The following is a 21,644-nucleotide window of genomic DNA, read 5'->3' on the forward strand; positions in this document are numbered from 1 at the left end:
TTTGAAAAGTTCGTACAAAAATGGCTAAAGGGTACATAAACCTTAAAACAATGTTCCACTATAAACGAATATTATTTTATACAAATATAAGGACTTAGTTAGCTAAATCTACAAATCTTATTTGAAATTATGATTTTTTATTGCAATAGATTAATATGCTATCTTATGTCATAAAATCCAGTCAGTCTTCAATTGACCATTCTTTGTATATTTTGAAAATAGTTCAAGATATAGAAAAAGAGTTTAACTGAACATATCATTGGTAAAAGAAGGGCGAAATATATCAGAGGGACAGCCAAAATCATTAATAAAAAATAAACTGACAACGCCATGGCTAAAAAAAAACGGAAAAATAATAGAACAAAAGACACAACATAAAACTAAAGACTAAGCAACACTAAACACCGCGAAAAATGGCGATAATCTCCGGTGCTCCGGTAGAGAAAGCAGATCCTGCTCCACCTGTGGAACCCGTCGTGTTGCTTTTGTTATTACACATCCAGTAAATAGTCTAATTCGGTAGGTCTCATTCGTTGTGAAAAGAGAGGTGGATTGTAGTTACGACCTATGGAACAAAGGCAACAGTAATTTATTAATCGATTGAGAGAAAAACAAATCCGGGTTACAAAATAAAACTGAGGGAAACACATAAATTTTGAAAGGAGAACTACGATACAACAGAAACACTACATTAAAATATAACAGACAGAAACGAACTATAATATAGCAATGGCCATTTTCCTGACTTGGTACAGGATATTAGAAAAAATGTGGGTTGAACCTTGTTTTGTTGCATGCCAAAACTCCAGCAAATCGTCGGTGAAACATATGCGATGTATGCCTTTTTGTGATTCTTCGTTACATTTGTTGTTTTTATAGTGATATTAAGATGATAACACAATATTGACTGCTGTACCCCTATTTTTGACATTTTTACTCTTTGAGTATGTTTGTTTTGTTCATACATCGTTGACAATGTAATGGAATTTGATGCGACTGTCATACAAGTGAGAAGTTTAGCTAGCTATAAAGCCAGGTTCAATCCACCATTTTCTACATTAGAAAATGCCTGCATGTACCAAAGTCAGGAATATGACAGTTGTTATCCATTCGTTTGATGTGTTTGGACTTTTGATTTTGCCTTTTGATTTTGGATTTTCCTTTTTGAATTTTCCTCGGAGTTCGGTATTTTTGTGTTTTTACTTTTTATATCATCTGTGAAAGAGTTAAAAAAAAGTCAACAGTAGTATACCGCTGTTCGAAATTCATAAATCGATAAGGAAAAAACACACCCGGTATACAAACTAAACCGAGGGAACGTATCAAATATAAGAACTAAGACCCAACAGAAACACAATATTAAAATGTAACACACACACAGAAACGAACTATAATATAACAATGGCCATTTTTCTGACTTGAAACAGGGCATTTTAAGAAAAACAAATGGTGGGTTGAACCTGGTTTTGTTGCATGCCAAACCTCTCGATTTTATGGCAATGTAAATCATAACATTAAAATGAAAACATTACATGACAGGACTACAATCAATTAATTTGAAAAATATAGGACAAAGAAACAAACGAATAATAGTCAACAAAAGGTACCAGGGTAAAACATGTATTACGCCTAACGTGCGTTACGTCCACACAGGACTAACCAGCGACTGAACATGTCTTAATTGATTGCAAGCGAAATGTTTTGACAGGATTGTACTTACTGCGTGGATATGATATGGAAGAATATTGACTGAAAACTGCAAATGATCTTATAGTTCATTTTTTACTCTTTTAAGATATTAACACTTTATTCTAACATCAGTCGATATCTATTTATTGGTATTGAACAAAGTAAAACGTATGTATACACTACTTTAAAATGTGTCTACAACAATACTTAAACATATCTACACCAATAACTACAGAAAACAAACAGCAAACAATGACAAATTTAAATCGAATCACTAGTCTTTTTTTATTCATCTTCAATCGCATTCTTCATTCCTTTTTCTTTTTCCGCATTTCCTTGTCCTGTAAAATAAGACAGATGTTTATACCGAATAATTCTAAACTTTATGGATCTTTAATACCTGTTAAACAAATAAATTGAATTTGGTGATGCGACTTGTTTTAAGTTCCGAGCTTTATACACAGTGAGCTTCGGTCGACTCTTTTATATCCCAATGAAGTTACAGAAAGACGTATTTTCTGTTTAATCTGCAGATTTATGGGAGAAAAATACATAATGTTGATCGATCATAAAAACTACCATTATTATTACCAATGTATTTTATCCCCAACCCTAACTACCAAAAAGATCTCACGAATATTAGATGTTAAAGAGAGAATAACTGTTACATGAACAAAATTAAACCAAATTTAACAAAACACAAACTAGCAATATGTTTCCACCAAAAAAAAAAAAAAAAAAAAAAAAAAATAGAAAAAATCCTTCTGCATATCAAATAATGCGAAAAAAATAGTAGAAATGCCGCGTTGGGAGACTTTTATTTCGTTGATTATTATTATGACTATTACCTGTACAGTCAAAGTTTACAGTAAGGTACTTGTACGTATTCACACATGGATCTCCATACAATGCGTTTGTGGCTGTAATAATACACTCTTGTTGACCTTGGCATTGATCCCTTATCATAGGAAGTGGGAACTCCGTAGAACATTCTGTTGTCCTGATTATAGGGGATGGACATGTTGTTCTGTCTGTCCGTCCATATGTCGCTCCATTGATCTTGATGTATTTGTTAGCAGGACACTGTATATTTCCTCTTTGACCCTCACATACATATGTTAAATTAGAAGATGGTTTAATGGGTGGCGATGGTCCTGAAATACATTTGACAGCTATCTATAAATATTGATATTTTTAGGTGAAATCTTCAATTATTTCTATATACAGTACAAATGGAAGTTATCATAAATGAAGAGTACACTTTTTTCTGAAACCAAGTCAAAACATCTTAAAGAAATGCAAAATTGAACACGAAAGTACGATAACTACCGAGCTTCAAACAATTGCGACCACATACACCAACCTGTATATAGGCCTCCTATTTAACAAGTTTTATACATTAAGGTTTATGTACTTTTCTGTAGACATTTTTGTACGAATTTTTCAAACCTCAATTGTATCAAAACCACATTTATAATGAATAATTAGAGATAGACCATTTAGTACATACTCCAAGGGGAAACTTGATGCAAAGTATTATTTTTTACTGTTTCATTGCATTTAATAGAAAAAGAGGACTTTGTGGCAAATAAATCAAGATTTTTATAGAAAATCCACAGCTTTTAATACAGAGATTTCTGTTATAAAATTTTAAAAATAAATTTCTCACTTGATTTTCTATGATGTGGTAGTGTTTATTTTTTACAAAAAAATCTAAGCACCCTGTAAATTCCAAAACACCCTGTGCTGAGTCATTAAAGTCGAGCGCACCCTAAAAGGTGTACTTGATTTTGGCCATATTTATATTTATTTTAACCAATAACTACATTTATAAACTTGTTTTAAGGAAATCAATGCTAGCACTGCATGCAATAATCCTATATCTTTCAGTCATCAAATTGCCAAATATGAGAGTACAAGGATAAAGGCTGTGGATTTTCTATAAAAATCCTGATTTATTTGCCACAAAGTCCTCTTTTTCTACCAAAGGCAATGAAACAGTAAAAAATAATGCTTTGCATCAAGTTTCCCCTTGGAATATGTACAAAATGGTCTATCTCTAATTATTCATTATAAATGTAGTTTTGATACAACGAACTGATTAACATTTATAATATCCCATAGAATCACTGTTTAAAAAGAAGTCGATGAAGAATTATATTTACTTGTATAAACATGCAAAACATCTTGATATATGGGCATGAGGGTTGTAGCATTAGGATTTTTGAATGTTACCTTTCTTTTTCTTACAAACATATTTGACTTTCAGATATTTGTAAGTGTTTACACAGGGATCGCCAAAAATAGAATTTGATGCTTTGACATTACACAACTGTTGTCCGTCACACTGGCCTTGAACTACAGTTAGGGAATTGACAGCAGAACAGTTATCGGTCCTAATATGTAGATGTGGACACGCGATATAATCGTCCCGCCCATAACTTGCTGTGACAATCCGGATGGATGTGTTGTCTGGACACGATAGGTTCACTATGGAGTTTTCACAAGCCATCTTCTTTTTGCAGTTTGCAATTGCGAATACCATCAAACAGTAAAATATTACTGATAGCACCATTTTTCCTAGAGATATAGAGAATGCAATTTGTCAAGAAAAACAAAAATTATTAATAACTGTTTAGTCACTGTTATATTTATATGTAACGTTCGCTTTGTTTTTAGAAATAAATATCATAAAAATAAATAAAGTTGAAGCAATAGCTTTTCAATTTAATTGTATAATATATTTAGGTCGTGGCCTTTATAGACGACCAAACAGTATGGTGCTTTCCATTGTTGAAGCACATTTATAAAAACGCACTGATGCCACGTTTATCCTTGGTAGAAAATCTGAACGATTCGAACAAGTTGACACTCTTGTGTTGGATTTGTTCTTTCGTTAGGGGTGGGTTGTGCGATCAAGGTGAGTATAGGAAAAGTGTTATTTTAAAATTATAGAATTTACAGAAAAAAACAGAAAATGCAAACAAGACATTATCATAAAGGATTTTTACTATTTTGATTAGCAGAAACTTTTTATTAGAAAAAAATAAATCAGACTTCAGTGTTTGATATCGTATTGAAAACAGTAAGTGGTGAACACTTGATCATTTTTAACAAAAGATAAATTGGAGAAGGGGTATGTGCATTCACATTAATTGTAACATAAATTGGATTTTTTCGTTTGATGTTTTTATGAAAAAAATTGCTTAAAAAGTGTGGTGATGAAAAACCATGGTATATTATATGCAAATTAATGTTACATACCATACTTTGCTAATTAGATATGCAACTCAATTAGAATTCAAAGGAAAAAAGGCGGAGCTTCAGCCATGGTATAACATATTCATGTTCATGTTATTCCATGGCTGAAGCTCCACCCTTTTTAAAAATGTATCCGCCTCTAAAATATTTAGGAAACTGTTAAACGTACTAAAAGGTCAAGATCTTCATTTTTTTTCATTTCATAACAAAAAGCAATAAAATTATGTGTACCCAAATCTTAAAACCTTTTTCAAACTATATAGGATTGTTACGAATTCCACTAATTTTGGAAACAATTACTAAATGTTTCTTCTTTAAGTTGTGAAACTACCATTTCCTTTGCGAAGATCCAATTAAATTTCGATTTAAAAAAGGGGATACCTATAGAAAAAGGAATAAATATCGGCTACAAATATCTGAAAAAACAAGATTTTTTTGCGATCATTTAGGAGAACGTACACTATCTACGCTCCCTGGATCCGCTACTGTTAAAATTCAGTGTTTTATCATTAAAATTGTGTTTTAATAATTAATTTAATAATCGAATTGATAAAATAACGGAAGAAAGCAGTTTGTACGAAAACTAGAAATGTATAAATATGCATTTTTCAATGAGATGAAAATTCTGTAAAATATAATAAATGTGTATGATACTTGAAAAAAATTTTCTTACCGTCATTAGAATAATTATTTAATCCTTGTCCGACGCTGGAATCCGATATTTTTGTTTACCTCAGTCTGATGACATTATGAAATTACTTGCGCAAACAACCATGCACGGGGCGCAGAACTAAATAAAAATCGGGAAAATCAGACATGTTTTTTCCTTTTTGCAAATTCAGGGGTCCTATTACATGAAATACACAGAAGATCATACATGAGTCGCAAAAGTGACTTGCGCGAGCTTCCATTTCATTGGATAAAACTAACGTGATCAATTTCCAATATTGGTTGAAGGCCTTAAAGCTGTCAATCATTTTATTTATATTACAAATTTTATATACCATGTGTCTTACTCATTAACATATTTAGACAAACTCATCCTTCGGATTCGTTTGTTTAAATATGTTAACTCGTAAAAACCATGGTATATATAGTACTTGTACAACTCTCCTTATTTTTGGGAAGCGTGTACTATTCATCGACCCCACAGTTGTTGAACCAATCGTGAAACATTTATTTAGGTTTGTGAATTCTATGGATCACCTCAGTAGTTCAACCAATCAGTGTATTGGGAATATCTAATCATGTTTAAAGCAGTTTTTAAACACTTAAATGGGACTTATAGATACATGGAATTTTGTTAATAGACACAGATACAAAAGATAAATTAGGGTTCTGTGTATTCACATTACCTGTAGACCTTCCCTTACTGATTGTAAAAAAATAGTTCTTTTCTGTAACCGAAATGGTTTGCGAAAATTAACATTTTTTATATATAGTATAGTAAATAGATATACTATTTAAGCCCCCAGTATGTTGAACATATAGTGCAAAAAGTAAAATAACAAAAATAACGAAATACGAGGAAAAGTCTGTAATCAAATGGCAAACTCAAAAGCTCTAACATATAAAACGAATGAATGTTCAAATAAAAAGATGGAATAAAATTAAGAATGGAAATGGAAAATGTGTCAAAGCGACAACAACCCGACCGTAGTTTTAATTATTTTTTTTTATTTCAAATATATGGCGTTAAATGTGAATAAATCCAGAAAACACATCGGACGCAAAACTTTTATGCATTCACATATGTTTTACACTGCTGGTTGAATGTTTCTTTACTTGACATATTTTTTGCTTTTACTTCTTATGCATGCAACATCTGAATGACAAATCCACAATCAGACTAAATATCATAATCGGTAAAACAAACCAATCGATTTTTAAGTGCGTATCTCTTGTTCTATTGCAACGTAAATGGGTATTCGTGTGTAGACGTATTTCCATTCATAATCTGTCTCATGACATTATACCCTGCTAGCTCAGCCATTTACGTTACTGGTAGAGAGGGTTCGGCCTGTGCTTTCGCTCCAGGACTTCTGACAGCATACTGACAATACAACGAAACAGTAAATTCAATAATGACAGGTATAAGAAACCTAAAAATGACCAGTGATGACGATTTGCCAAGCAATGCATTTGCTCCTATAACAAATGACCAAAATTCATAAAACAGTTTCATATTTAATAGACAAAGACAACATATAAATACATAAATATCGCGGTATCTCCATGCGGAATTATCAATTCAGAATTTCAATACACTTCCGAACTTCCCCTTTTTAGAGAAACGATGCATGCGGTGAAAAATACCCATACAAGTTAACAATTTCAAAGAAGCGTTTGGCCTTAGAACTATCTAATTACTAACCTTCCGAGACAAAATAATTATACCCACTGGTTCCCACCGACTTTGTTAGACTAGATCATGAATCTCATTATTCTATGACTAGGGAACAAAAATCGATCCAGTAAAAAAACATCGCATTTCTCAATACCCGTTTAGTTTTCAATCCAACCAGAGCAATGTTTGAAAAACTTTTTCAATAAAATTGACCAGTTCAAGATCCAAAACCAAAACATGCGATAATACAAAATTCTATTTCAGAGTAATTAGGCACGAACAATTCCGTAGATTGACGACCGTTACACCAAAATATCCCTCGGATTAACCATCTATCTAAATATCGTGATCAAAATGAACTCCATCTCTTAATAAACCCGAAATCATAAAATATCAAGCTAGTGTACAATTCCCTCTATTTGTTCTGGAACGGAAACGTAAATTTAACATTTTAGAACTGTTTGACTACGAGACCGAAAAAAAATATATCAAATGTAAAGAAATAAATATTTAAGTCAAACATCGAAATACAAATAAATTGAAATTAAAAGTACAACTTACCAGTACGAAAGTTTTCCACAATCTAAAGAAACACTGTCCTGACGAGGTTTAAATATCCAAGTCTGGACATTGAGATCTAAGCACGAGAAAAACGATCCCCGCGAAAAAGTGACCGGACAACTATAGTTATATATATAGTATCTAAAAATAGAAAAAGGGGAATTTACGATGACCCATAAACGTTACACTATTATGGTATACTTTTTGTAAAAAAAAATGAAGACTAAACGTTCAAAAATATATCAATAGACATAAACGGGAAATTGAGGTTTATCTGATTATTTATATTTTTCAATATTTTCTAGAGAATAATTTTGCGTTCTTACCTTTGTTCAGTTTCCTTGTGTCTTTTAGAAATAATTATAATTCAAGTAAATCTACCGAACTTTATATATCTTCTTGAGATAGTTTACGATGTTGAATAATGCTAAAGGTTCAATGACAATGCCAATCAGTTCTATTGTTTTGTTTACTTATTATGTGTTCAAGCACATTTATGTAGTTTGAATCAACAATTTAAAACTGTAAATCAGATTTGATTATACTTTACGTAATGAACGTAATTTTGAGTAGTGAAATTTATTACTTGCACTTTAATAGTACAAATGTACGCACACAACCAAGTCCTGTCCTTCATATGTGAGATTCACGCAAGGCTCAAAACAATGTTCTAGATATTTGAAATCGTGATTCTCAGTTCTTACCTTTTCAATCATCTATCTTCTGGAAGAAATAAGGGAGTCAAAACGTATCAACTACATGATATAGAAAATGTTATCTTTATAACACTTGTTTATAACTCATTGAAAGAGTTTATTAAACAACATTATTCTACAGTCATGTTTGCTAATATTTTTATTGAATGCTTTCAGTACACTTATATGAAAATAAAAAGATACGAAGTTTATATCAATAAACGCTAAAGGTGACTGTTATATAGGTCATATGTTCATCGGAAGGAGGTGCGAAAGATACAAGAGGGACAGTCAACTGATATATCGAAAATAAACTGACAACGCCATGGCTTACAAATGATTGTTGTAGATGAATTAATACACAGCAACGTTAGACAGGAAATTGTGATTAAGTTTAGTCCTCTTTAAGCTAAAATCAGTGTGAAAAATGGGGTGAATGTGTTCGTATGCAACTTTAATTAGGCAATGCATCTGTCAATGCCAATTACACTGTGTCTAAACCACACCGGCAAAATTTGCTCGGACTCGATGCTATCTAACATCCGGCACAATGACGGAACACCAATAGACAAAAGAAAGTTAGGTTTCTCCTTATTTTTTTAATTCTTTTTATGATATCGAAGAATATATATACATATACAACTATTTTCTATTGTGAGATGAAATATTTTCTACAACCGCGTTCTCTATTAACGGAGAAATAAGTCAAAATGCATGTCAAAATGACGAATTGAGTGAAACTTGCCTCGAAATTGTTTAATTTCTCGTTAAATTGTTTACATTGTACGGAAAGAAAGGTACGGGAAGATAGATATTGACACGGAGATTGCAAATTTAGTTATTATGAGCATCTCATTAATTGTATCTCTGTGTATGGAACGAAAGAAAAGGGTCATGTCAAATTAAAATAAACCGGTTTCGTCAATGTTGTTACTACACAATCACCCGGTTTCGTCTATATATATCACCCGGTTTGGTTGGGGTCTTTTAACAAACAATTTATGAAAAGCAACTTTGGCACGGGTCTGAACATTGTATTTCGATAATTTAAATATATATTTATTGTAAGGTAAACTCGGCGTGTTAAAATCTATTTTAAACAGGCACTTTTGGACATAGTTAATTATGATAATACACATTTTCCTAATGAAAGGCGTATCCCTTATTTCACTTAACTTCAAACTAATTTTAAATGGAATATAAATACTCAATAGCAAACATTAGTATCTAATTATTTTGTAACATTATTATATTTTCTTTGTTCATAATAGTAGTATGTAAAGATGAAAAATAAAAGTATGTGTTTTGATTGTGCCATAATTTTAATTTACTATACTAAATTATATACACTATGCATTCAATCATTGACGAACAGTCCCAAACCGACTATAGTCTATACTGTTCTGCACAAGTTTATCATGCATGCAGTCTTGCCAGATTTTCTGGTACTATATATACTGTGTTCCTTGCGCACTAAAGCAAGTTTTCACACTTAAGCATCCATAACATAGCAATGAGATTTGTAACTTTCACCCCGTTTCTGGTAAGCACATTTATTTTCCTATAGGCATGTTTTTCACATTATTTTTACAGTTCAAATTCATTTTTTTTTACAGTTCAAATTCATCTTTTTTACAGTTCGAATTCAATTAAAACTTCAAGATAACTTTCGAAAACAATATCTGACAGTTTTGTATTTTCAATGTGAATAAAAGTTGATTTGCAAAACATGACCGTCATTTATATCTAGGTCTTATTTAGAAGAAGTGACGGTAACCACTTATCCCATACACATTGACAATGAGACAACTTTCTTTTAGACACAAAAATGATGTTGAATTAATCAAGTTTAGGTCACCGTATGCCTTAAACAATGAGAAAAACACACAAACCGCATGAAAGCAAGCTACAACAGGGCCCTAAATTATAAATGTAAAACAAGAAAACAAGAAAACTACCTGCCTATTTTATGTTCAAAACACATATGGTATAAAGCAACCAAAGACAACCATGGAATTACAAGCCTGTGACTCGGGAAATGGACTGAGTCAAAGTGTTGTCGCTGACACAAACAGTACAACAAAAGTACAAATAATAAAAAATGATGAATAAACCTTTAACTCGTCCTATGACAGAGCCTTTATGGTAAATTCGCGATTTGTGCCAAAACTTTTATCATAGCTAAAATTATCCATTAAATATGATAAATAGACATGTATTCGCAGTTTACTATGAAATTCACTATCACTGAACTAGTTTACATATTTATTAAGGGGCCAGCTAAAGGACACCACCAGATGCGGGAGTTTCTCGCTTCATTGAAGACCCATTGTGGCCTTCGGCTGTTTTCTGCTCTTTGGTTGGGTTGTTGTCGCTTGGAATTTGTATGAACTTTTCATGTTTTTGAGATATGGCGCGACATGTTAAAAAACCCCACATTCCTGTTTCACTTGTAAACATGTTCTGTAACTCAAAAAGATTAAATTTGATTTTCACCAAAAGGTTTACAGATCATGTTAAATTTTAAGAAAATAAGATAAGCTGTCCAGAAGTTACGGTGCGACATGTTTATGGTGGACAGACGGACAGAATGACTGATAGATGGAGGAACGGACGGATGGAAGGACGGACGGTTAGACGGGTGAATACAATAATACGGCCTGTCAAAATTGGGACGGGCGTGTAAAAACGCAAAGAAATGGAGAAAAAAAATCGTAATTAAAGGTCAATAATTTTTATTAGGATATCAGCCAAGTCGATTTATTTGTATATTTGTCTGCCTTATCATTTTCCTATATAACTTTTATATATATTTGAAAAAAAAATGTATAGAAATCGATAAAAAAGAACTTGATATTCGGCATTTATTATGAGAAACATAATCCAACTGACATAATCCGATTTCCCGGGTGTCCCTGTTTTCTCATTTCTTACAATATTTTAATTCAGTATACACTTTATAAGATAAGTGGCGAATCTAGATGACGTATATGTTGCACGCCCCGACCCCACCTTTGGTTGCCAAAACTTTATTGATTCCTGTATTTAAAGATTTTGTAAAGCAAAAAATAATCAAAATATTGTTCGACTCGCTACGCTCGGCGGTATGTAAAAGTTGTTCGAAATACGCCCACTTTGAAATAAACTGAATCCGTCTGTCCGTACATATTGTCAAAATATATTGACCAACATCAGTGTACGATCATCATAACACAATGGCGACAGTGCAGAATCGTTTTTTTTAATAATGTTAACAAAATAATCATTATTGAATTATATCGATGACCTGAGACTATTCTACTAATTTGCAGTATAGTGATAAATAAATTTTATTTTAATGCATGGTAGTTGTAACCCTATATTCATTTTCTATGCCGATTATGCATGCATATACATTTGTCTTATTATCAACGTTTATCCTTAAGAAGATTTATTTTTAACGATGGTAGAAAAGATTAAATACATGGAATGATTAGATTACTTATAAAGGTGTCCATTCTTTTGTGCGAGAAAATCACATATCAATTGTGTGTTTCGATTTTTAAGACCGTAAACTTTAATTTCAAGTTTAAAAATGTTTAACATATTTTCCCATAACTCATATAGAAAAAACATATTTAGAGAGCTTTAATCTCAATATGCTTTTAAAAAATTTCGGAATGCAAAGTAAAATTAAAATATTTGTGTCGGCTATAAGAGTATGAATTTGCTTATTATTTATTTGAATCTGAGACTCATATAAATAATAAGCAGCTGTCCGGTGAACGAACTTGTTTTCGAACGACCCAAAAAACTCCTTTTGAACGCTGAAGTTAAATAATCAATTCTAATGTAATGCGATTATGAATTTTTTTATTTGACCAAACCGGGTTATGCATTTTGAAATCTATGACGAAACCGGGTTGTATACATTGACGAAACCGGCCAGTTCGATTTTTACATGACCCATTTCTTTCGTTCCATACACAGAGTTACAATTATTGAGATGCTCATAATAACTAAATTTGCAATCTCCGTGTCAATATCTATCTTCCCGTACCTTTCTTTCCATACAATGTGAACAATTTAACGAGAAATTAAACAATTTCGAGGCAAGGTTCACTCAATTCGTCATTTTGACATGCATTTTGACTTATTTCTCCGTTAATAGAGAACGGTTGTAGAAAATATTTCATCTCACAATAGAAAATAGTTGTATATGTATATATATTCTTCGATATCATAAAAAGAATAAAAAAATAAGGAGAAACCTACCTTTCTTTTGTCTATTAGTGTTCCGTCATTGTGCCGGATGTTAGATAGCATCGAGTCCGAGCAAATTTTGCCGGTGTGGTTTAGACACAGTGAATTATACTGTTTCTGAAAGCAAATCTTAAGTTGAATTCGACCAAAAATCATTGATTTTTTTGACACACTATTTGCACTTTTGTACTTAGTGTAATCAAACTTTAACAGTACCATAAAACCAAAACAAAATCTTTATCAATATGATGCGTCCATATCGCGGTTCTATGGTTACAACAAACAACCCCGGAAACGTTTGAAAGTCAAGAAATGTGTATTTTTAAACATACAATGCTGGGTGTCCATTTTGGATTTTTCTTCAAATTGGGATACAAATCTTAACATTATAAGTTTCTTTTTCTGTTATGAGCGTCCGGCGTAAATACAAAATTTAATCCTGGTATCTACGATGAATTTATCTGGGTCGATGCCATTGATGATGGATTTTTAACTCCCCGAGGGTATCACCAACCAAGTAGTCAGTTCTTCTTTGCTGCCATGTATTATCTTTGATATGGTCATATTTATAAATAAACTGTTTACCAAACTTTTGAAATACTTAGGCTTTTCTACCTCAGGAATAGATTACCTTAGCTGTATTTGGCAAAACTTTTAGGAATGTAGGGTTCTCAATGCTCCTCAACTTCATTCTTTATTTGGCCTTTTTAACTTTTGGATTCGAACGTCACTGATGAATTCTCTGTAGACGAAACGCGCGTCTGGAGTAAATACAAAATATACGTCGGTGAAACGAAAGGAAGGCTACAAACGTATGTGCGGTCATAGATCAGACATTAATCTCAATGCTAACGACATTCTATACAAGAATTTCAATCAGCCCGATCATTCCATCGTTTCTATGACAGTTCGCGTTATCGAAAAAATTTACCATAGCTCTCACATTCCTAATCTTTCAACGACTCTCCGTAGAAAAAAGAGGACTACTGAACTACATTATCACTGAAGTAGTACATATATTTGTTTAGGGGCCAGGTAAAGGACGCCTCCGGTTGCGGGAATTTCTCGCTGCATTAAAGACCTGTTGGTGACCTTCTGCTGTTGTCTGCTCTATGGTCGGGTTGTTGTCTCTTTTACACATTCCCCATTTCCATTCTCAATTTTACTGGACAAGACAATTAGGAACTGCGACATCTTATGGTTGCAATGACAAAATTGATGGTATAGGTATTCTATCTAGTCCTTCGTGTAACTCGGTGAATGTGATGCATATTTTCAACTCGACTCCTCGTCATCGTCATTATACATCACCTTCTATGCATAATGTCTCTATTAATGACTTGCTGCCATTTATACAAAAGCCGTTAGGATTTCATCATATTCGCACGAATCTTTATTCATTAGCCCTTTCAAAACTTTATTCTCTGTTCAATTTATGTGTGGAATCCACTGTTACAAAACCTCATTCAAACAAACAAACTTGAAGCTATAATTTCGGATAGTGCTAGCCAGATGAAAAAGTAAAAAGATCTTTCCTTAATCTTTCCTTTGACAACAAAGGTCTCGATGGCGTCAACTTAGGCAATATCCTTCATCATAAATTAATTCAATCGAGAATACCTCCTAATTTCAAAGACCAGTCTGTAACAATCATTTCTATATATACAACTCGTCTAAACATCAACCCAACAATGTTAGATCTGTAAATTTGCTTTCGCAAATTTTTGGTTCTTCCCTCGCCGGGATTCGAACCCATGCTACTGTGATATCGTGACACCTAATCGCCTGCACTGCAGCCGTCCCGCTAGACCACACGACCACCTGGGCTCTCAAAAAAGAGCTTTCGCTGGCCATGTGTTACCTTTCCACGTCAGTTTTAATCTAGCGGCGTACTACAGTACATGATATATAAGGCATGAAGATGTTATTGTTACAGATCAGCTAAATTATCTATAGTAAAGGATCCTACAAATTAATGTAAGATACAGTCACAGAAAATAATTATATTCATAAGTACGCCTGAGTCAGTGACAACCCTACAACAGATGTATCCATCGGATCGCCATCAATGATGGTGATACATGGCTGTGTACAACATAATGTATATACAACTCGTCTAAACATCAACCCAACAATGTTAGATCTGTAAATTTGCTTTCGCAAATTTTTGGTTCTTCCCTCGCCGGGATTCGAACCCATGCTACTGTGATATCGTGACACCTAATCGCCTGCACTGCAGCCGTCCCGCTAGACCACACGACCACCTGGGCTCTCAAAAAAAGAGCTTTCGCTGGCCATGTGTTACCTTTCCACGTCAGTTTTAATCTAGCGGCGTACTACAGTACATGATATACCTATACCAAACCTATTTCAACTAAAATGTTCAATTATAAAAGCGTGTTGCAGGATCTCGATATTGACGACTTTTAAAAAAAAGTCTAGAAACCTCCTGATAGCACTTGTGCTAGTTCCCAATTCACATATAATCTTGCTGGTCACGCTATTACCGGTGACCTCAAAATTGTTAATAACACTTCTCTACGAAATGTGTTATCGAAAGGTCCGAAATATCGTGAGTCAAAATCCATCAATTGGAAATACAATAAAAAAATTGATGGATTCCGTCGAGGATTATGCTGGCAATGGGCTAAGCGCGAGAAGGAAGACATAGACACTTTTTCCGAATGAATAATGGCAGTGAGGTCGTTGATACAAATCAGAATTAAGAAACTGAATGGGTCTATCAATGCCCATGCTACGTCAATCTTTAAAGAACCTAATGTTGCAAAACACTTATCCTCCCTCCATGACAAATATGTTGTTGTCCCTGCAGATAAAGCCACCAACAACATTGTTTTTGTGTGTAAAACTCATTACATTAACTGCTTAATAAATAAATTAGGTATTGATAATTCACTAGGAAACTCAATAAATACCCTCGCTTACCAAAGAGGAAATCCTGGATAATCATAGGTCTGATCTATGTTCCTTTGAAATTTCAACCAAAAGTGAAGAAATGGATCTTCCATCACTGTATTGGATACCTAAACTACATAAGTGTCCTTACACACAAAGGTATATTGCTGGGTCTTCCAAGTGCTCCACGAAACCTCTCTCTAAATTATTAACATCTATTTTATCAGCAATCAAAGACGGGCATCAAAATTAATGTGAAACTGCCTATTCTAGAGGTGGCGTGAATCAGATGTGGATACTTAAAAATTCCAAAGATCTTTTAGAGTACATACAATCTAACTCTCTTTCATATTGTAATAGTATTCAAACATTTGACTTTTCTACTCTTTACACAAGTATACCACATTCCAAACTAAAAGACACATTGAAAGACTTGGTATTGCTTTGCATTATAAAAAAGAATGGCCAACGTAGATACAAGTATCTTGTCTTAGAAAGGAATAAATCCTACTTTGTAAAGGATCACTCTGATTCAAACAATTAATTCTCTGAAACTGATATTATCAAGATGCTTGATTTCTTCATTGACAACATATTTGATACGTTCGGAGGACTTGTTTTTCAACAGACTGTCGGCATTCCAATGGGAACAAATTGTGCCCCTCTACATGCCGACTTGTTTCTTTATTATTATGAGGCTGACTGCATGCAGGAACTTGTTAGAAAGGGAGATAAGAAGTTAGCGATATTGTTTTAACTCTACTTCCCGCTATATAGAAGTTGTTCTTTCACTAAATAATTCAAAATTTGGTGACTATGTTGTACGCATCTATCCCATTGAACTAGAGATAAAGGATACTACAGACACAGTTAAGTCGGACAATGAGGGTCGGCTGAAAACAAAACTTTACGACAAAAGAGATGATTTCAGCTTTCCAATTGTGAACTTTCCATTTTTAAGTAGCAACATTCCAGCAGCACCTGCATACGGTGTATATCTCCCAATTGATACAATAATCCCGTGCTTGCATTTCCTATCATGATTTTCTTGATAGAGATTTGCTGCTCACAAGGAAGCTATTAAACCAAGAGTTCCAAATGGTGAGTTGAAATCATCCCTTTGTAAATTTTACGGACGCCATCACGAGTTGGTTGACCGTTATGGAATAAACGTTTCACAAATGATATTGGATATGTTCTATGTTTCTTACATCGTAACTACAATCCCCTTCCCTTTCATGAATGTGACCTTCCGAATTAGACTATTTATCGGATTTGTTATCACATAAGCATAACGACGGGTGCCACATGTTGGGCAGGATTTGATTACCCTTTCGGAGCACCTGAGATCAACCCTAGTTTTTGGTGGGGTTCGTGTTGTGTATTCTTTAGTTTGCTATCTTGTGTCATGTATACTATTGTTTGTCTTTTTGTCTTTTTTCATTTTTAGCCATGGCGTTGTCAGTTTATTTTCGATTTATGAGTTTGACTGTCCCTTTGGTATCTTTCGTCCTCAAAATATTTTCTGTAAAACTTGACCTGAAGTATTATGAGAGTCAAGGGAAGTAAGCACCGCTAATTGATAAAAACGATATTTTTGAAAACCAATGCTAGTACATGCAAGTCAGTGCAGAGCAGTCAACCTGTCTGTATATATATATATCTTAGATTTGCTGCGTATTCACTATTATTCGTTGGATACCAATTTTCGTGTATTTGATGGGTACAGATGAACCACTAAATTAAATGTTTAACGAATAACAAATTATCTATTGGCTTGTATGCAGGCTATGAAAAAAACACGAAATTAAATATTCTCGAACGTGATTTTATATGAATTCGTACGGGGTAAAAAACTAAAGACTATCAAATGACAAATAAGTCCACAAAACAGTGAATAGGAAATTAAAGTCTAAGCAAAACGAGCACTCATGAATGTGGAGGTGAGCTCAGATGCATGAAGGGTATGCAGATACTTATTAATGGGAATGAATTTTGATTTAATTATTATTTTAAAGTATAAGAAAGAAGATGTGATTACCAATGAGACAACTATCCACAAAAGAAAAAAATGACTCAAACATCAACAACTATAGGTCACCATACGGCCTTCAACAATGAACAAAGCCCATACCGCATAGTCCGCTATAAAAGGCCCCGATAAGACAATGAAAAACAATTCAAACGAGAAAACTAACGGCCTTATTTAAGTAAAAAAAATGAACGAAAAAACAAATATGTAACACATAAACAAACGACAACCACTGAATTACAGGCTCCTAAAATTAAAGGTTTGTTTCATATTTTGATTATATGTGTTTAATTGATAAATAATCGTTGATAATAGAAAAAACCACCATACAGAGGTAAGCAGGTATCTCTAATCAACTGTGAAATATAAAGAGTTAAACAGTATTGAAGAGATTCGATCAAATCAAAAGAGTCGCCAATGTTATAGCCAAAATATCTTTGTATAACTTCTTTTTTTTTGTAACCCTTAGTTTTAGGAAAGAACCCAAATATTACTTTTATTTGAGTATACAGGGCCAATAAACAGCCTATTTGATTGATACATGCATCTTTCTGACTTCCTTTTGAACATTAGTTCAATATGAAATACCACCGGTGACAATATTTTTCTTTGAAATTCTGTCCTTGACAATATATCACTGTAAATACTGTTCATGAAAACATTTCCTAATATAATTATGACTACGCCCGGCGTACGTCGAAACTATACGCTGATGTGTGACGACCTTATTATGACTACGCCCGGCGTACGTCGAAACTATACGCTGATGTGTGACGACCTTATTATGAGACATATCAATGACGCTGAGATCAATGTAGTTAGAAAGCCAAACAAGTATAAACTTGAAGAGAATAGAGGATACTATTATACAACCATTATACAACGGTAACATCAATGACGCTGAGATCAATGTAGTTAGAAAGCTAAACAAGTATAAACTTGAAGAGAATTGAGGATACTATTATACAACCATTATACAACGGTAACATCAATGACGCTGAGATCAATGTAGTTAGAAAGCCAAACAAGTATAAACTTGAAGAGAATTGAGGATACTATTATACAACCATTATACAACGGTAACATCAATGACGCTGAGATCAATGTAGTTAGAAAGCCAAACAAGTATAAACTTGAAGAGAATTGAGGATACTATTATACAACCATTATACAACGGTAACATCAATGACGCTGAGATCAATGTAGTTAGAAAGCTAAACAAGTATAAACTTGAAGAGAATTGAGGATACTATTATACAACCATTATACAACGGTAACATCAATGATGCTGAGATCAATGTAGTTAGAAAGCCAAACAAGTATAAACTTGAAGAGAATTGAGGATACTATTATACAACCATTATACAACGGTAACATCAATGACGCTGAGATCAATGTAGTTAGAAAGCCAAACAAGTATAAACTTGAAGAGAATTGAGGATACTATTATACAACCATTATACAACGGTAACATCAATGACGCTGAGATCAATGTAGTTAGAAAGCCAAACAAGTATAAACTTGAAGAGAATTGAGGATACTATTATACAACCATTATACAACGGTAACATCAATGACGCTGAGATCAATGTAGTTAGAAAGCTAAACAAGTATAAACTTGAAGAGAATTGAGGATACTATTATACAACCATTATACAACGGTAACATCAATGACGCTGAGATCAATGTAGTTAGAAAGCCAAACAAGTATAAACTTGAAGAGAATAGAGGATACTATTATACAACCATTATACAACGGTTACATCGTTGAAGCTGTCAATGCCGCTAAAGGAAAACCCGAAGTCATTCAATTATTAGTTAAAGAAAACACATAACGACCTAGAAACCAACCAAAAACAAAAAGATCAAAAGGGGGATTTGTACTTGCACAAGAGACCACGATAGCAATTTTTGACTGGCTATACAGCCCTTGCACGGTAGACTGAATGCACAAAAGAGTTGATATTATTTCCAGATAATATTTGATGATTTCCAATTTTGATGTTTATATACAAAATTTATAGCGCGTCTTTCCTAGAGTGGGTTCTATGATAAGAGTGTTGGAAATTCCAAGTGGTAAAATAAAAGTTATCCTTTAGAAAATTACAGGGCGCCATCACGTGTTGGTTGACTGTTCTGAAAAATCTATTAACCAAGCTTTGAACTGTTTGAAACTAAAAAAGATTTGTCTTCTCGATGAATAGTTTACTAGTGACTTGAATGTATTTGGCTAAACGTTTTGAAATTTGGGGTCCTCAGTTTCCTTCAATTTTGCATTTTTCATGACATTGTTGGATTAGTGAATCTTTTGGAGATGAAAGGCACGTCTGAACTGATATTGTGCGTTTGGTCACAGAGGACGATAGATATGTTAAACTTATCGTAATCCCCTCCCATCCTCAAATGTGGCTATCAGGAGTAAGAATTATCCCTGAATTTAAACTCATATGAATAACACGATTGGTGCAATGTGTGAATTTGATCTGCATACCAATCTGTATGTAGCAACTAAGATCATCTCCAGTTTTTTTGTTTTTTTTTGTCATGGTAATTTGTAGACTATTCTTTTCGTTGAATTTGTTATTTTTGCCATGGTATTGCCAGTTTATCTTTCAATATGAGATTAAAAGCCCCTTTTGTATTTCAGTCTCTCTTCCATTTCAAAATACAACAGTTCGTCTATGCAATTACCACCCGCCATCGGAATCAACACCTGGCGATTCCATTGGGTTTTGTTTTCCAGCTTAATTTGTACGTTTTAAATGGATCTACAAGATTTTAGCATTATCAATTAGTACTGATGCATCCTAATTTTCCTGAATAAACTTTGACATTAGATTGATGGCGAAAACAGTAACAAGATGGCATTCATTATAATCATAGAAAAAGACAAACAACACCAGATTTGACCAAAATAAAATAAAAGTTCTTAATACAAATGCTACGAAATATTTATATTTATATTTTAGTAGTACGATTCCAATTAAAACCGTGCGAATCCTTGGAATAGGAGACAATCATCTTCTATTCTCTAGTTACGTAAGCTGTTTTTGCATGTTGTGTTGACTATTATATTACTGGTATTTGTTTGTGCGTTTCATTCACGAAAATACTTACTTGCAAATACAGTTTTTAAAATTTTTATAACAGTATTAGTAAATATATATAATACAGTGATACAGTATACATATTGTTGAATTGTTTTATTTTTGATATACGCTGGCACTTTTCGTTTTCGTTTTCTGTAACCGGTACCAGCATAATTGTTTTCCGAACATGAAGTAGCTCTTGATGTTTCAATCATGTATATCATTATTTATTTGTGACCCATACATTGCTGGTCCTTGTACCATAACCACAATAGTTACAGTTAATGTCACTACAACAAATATTGAGAGTAAAACACGATCTACAATCTGCGCGATTTGTTGCCACTCCATTTTGATGACATCACGGCGATCTTGTTCCTCTTGGCGTTTTTCGTTATTTTCTATCGTACAGCATACTTTTTGTAAAACATGACGCAGCTGATTCTCAAATTTGTTCATATCGGGTAAAGATGGCATATGCTGAAAATTGTTCTGTAAATTACAAGGAATTTTACCATTGCCTCTATCTTGGTTCACACAATATTTAGACGAAGGATGGATGTCGTCTGTATTGCGATTGTCCTGGAAATAAAAACAAATTAAAAGATTACATTTATAAACTAAAAGTATATTTTTACCAATAATGGAGCGACACAATTAAAATGATCGAGTGCAAATAAAAGTTACCAAAGTGTGCACTTTGAATTTGGTATTAATGTTACTTTTTACAACACGTAGAAGTCAAAACATAATTGTAGAAAACAACAAAAAACTAAATTGTGCAAAGAAAAGAAAAAAAGAATGAACATGCA

The 21,644-nt window shown here is 33.2% G+C and overlaps 1 protein-coding gene across 2 annotated transcripts; it reads right to left on the bottom strand.

The window, feature by feature from the left end:
* Nucleotides 1-1,817: 1,817 nt before the first annotated feature.
* On the bottom strand, nucleotides 1,818-8,295 carry LOC134706494 (L-rhamnose-binding lectin CSL3-like). Of its 2 annotated transcripts, none has more exons than XM_063565480.1 (4): nucleotides 8,185-8,295; nucleotides 3,925-4,269; nucleotides 2,538-2,843; nucleotides 1,818-2,030 (listed from the first exon to the last, which is right to left on the bottom strand). In XM_063565480.1, exons 2-4 carry the CDS (start codon nucleotides 4,262-4,264, stop codon nucleotides 1,975-1,977), a joined length of 702 nt encoding a protein of 233 aa, XP_063421550.1. In that variant the 5' UTR covers nucleotides 4,265-4,269; nucleotides 8,185-8,295; the 3' UTR covers nucleotides 1,818-1,974. The 2 variants fall into 2 exon arrangements, with proteins under 2 accessions (XP_063421550.1, XP_063421549.1); XM_063565479.1 differs by lacking the exon at nucleotides 8,185-8,295 and adding an exon at nucleotides 7,859-7,999.
* Between the last annotated feature and the right edge of the window lie 13,349 nt (nucleotides 8,296-21,644).

The sequence above is a fragment of the Mytilus trossulus genome, chromosome 2, assembly GCF_036588685.1.
Source record: "Mytilus trossulus isolate FHL-02 chromosome 2, PNRI_Mtr1.1.1.hap1, whole genome shotgun sequence".
Classification (NCBI taxonomy): Eukaryota; Metazoa; Mollusca; class Bivalvia; order Mytilida; family Mytilidae; genus Mytilus; species Mytilus trossulus.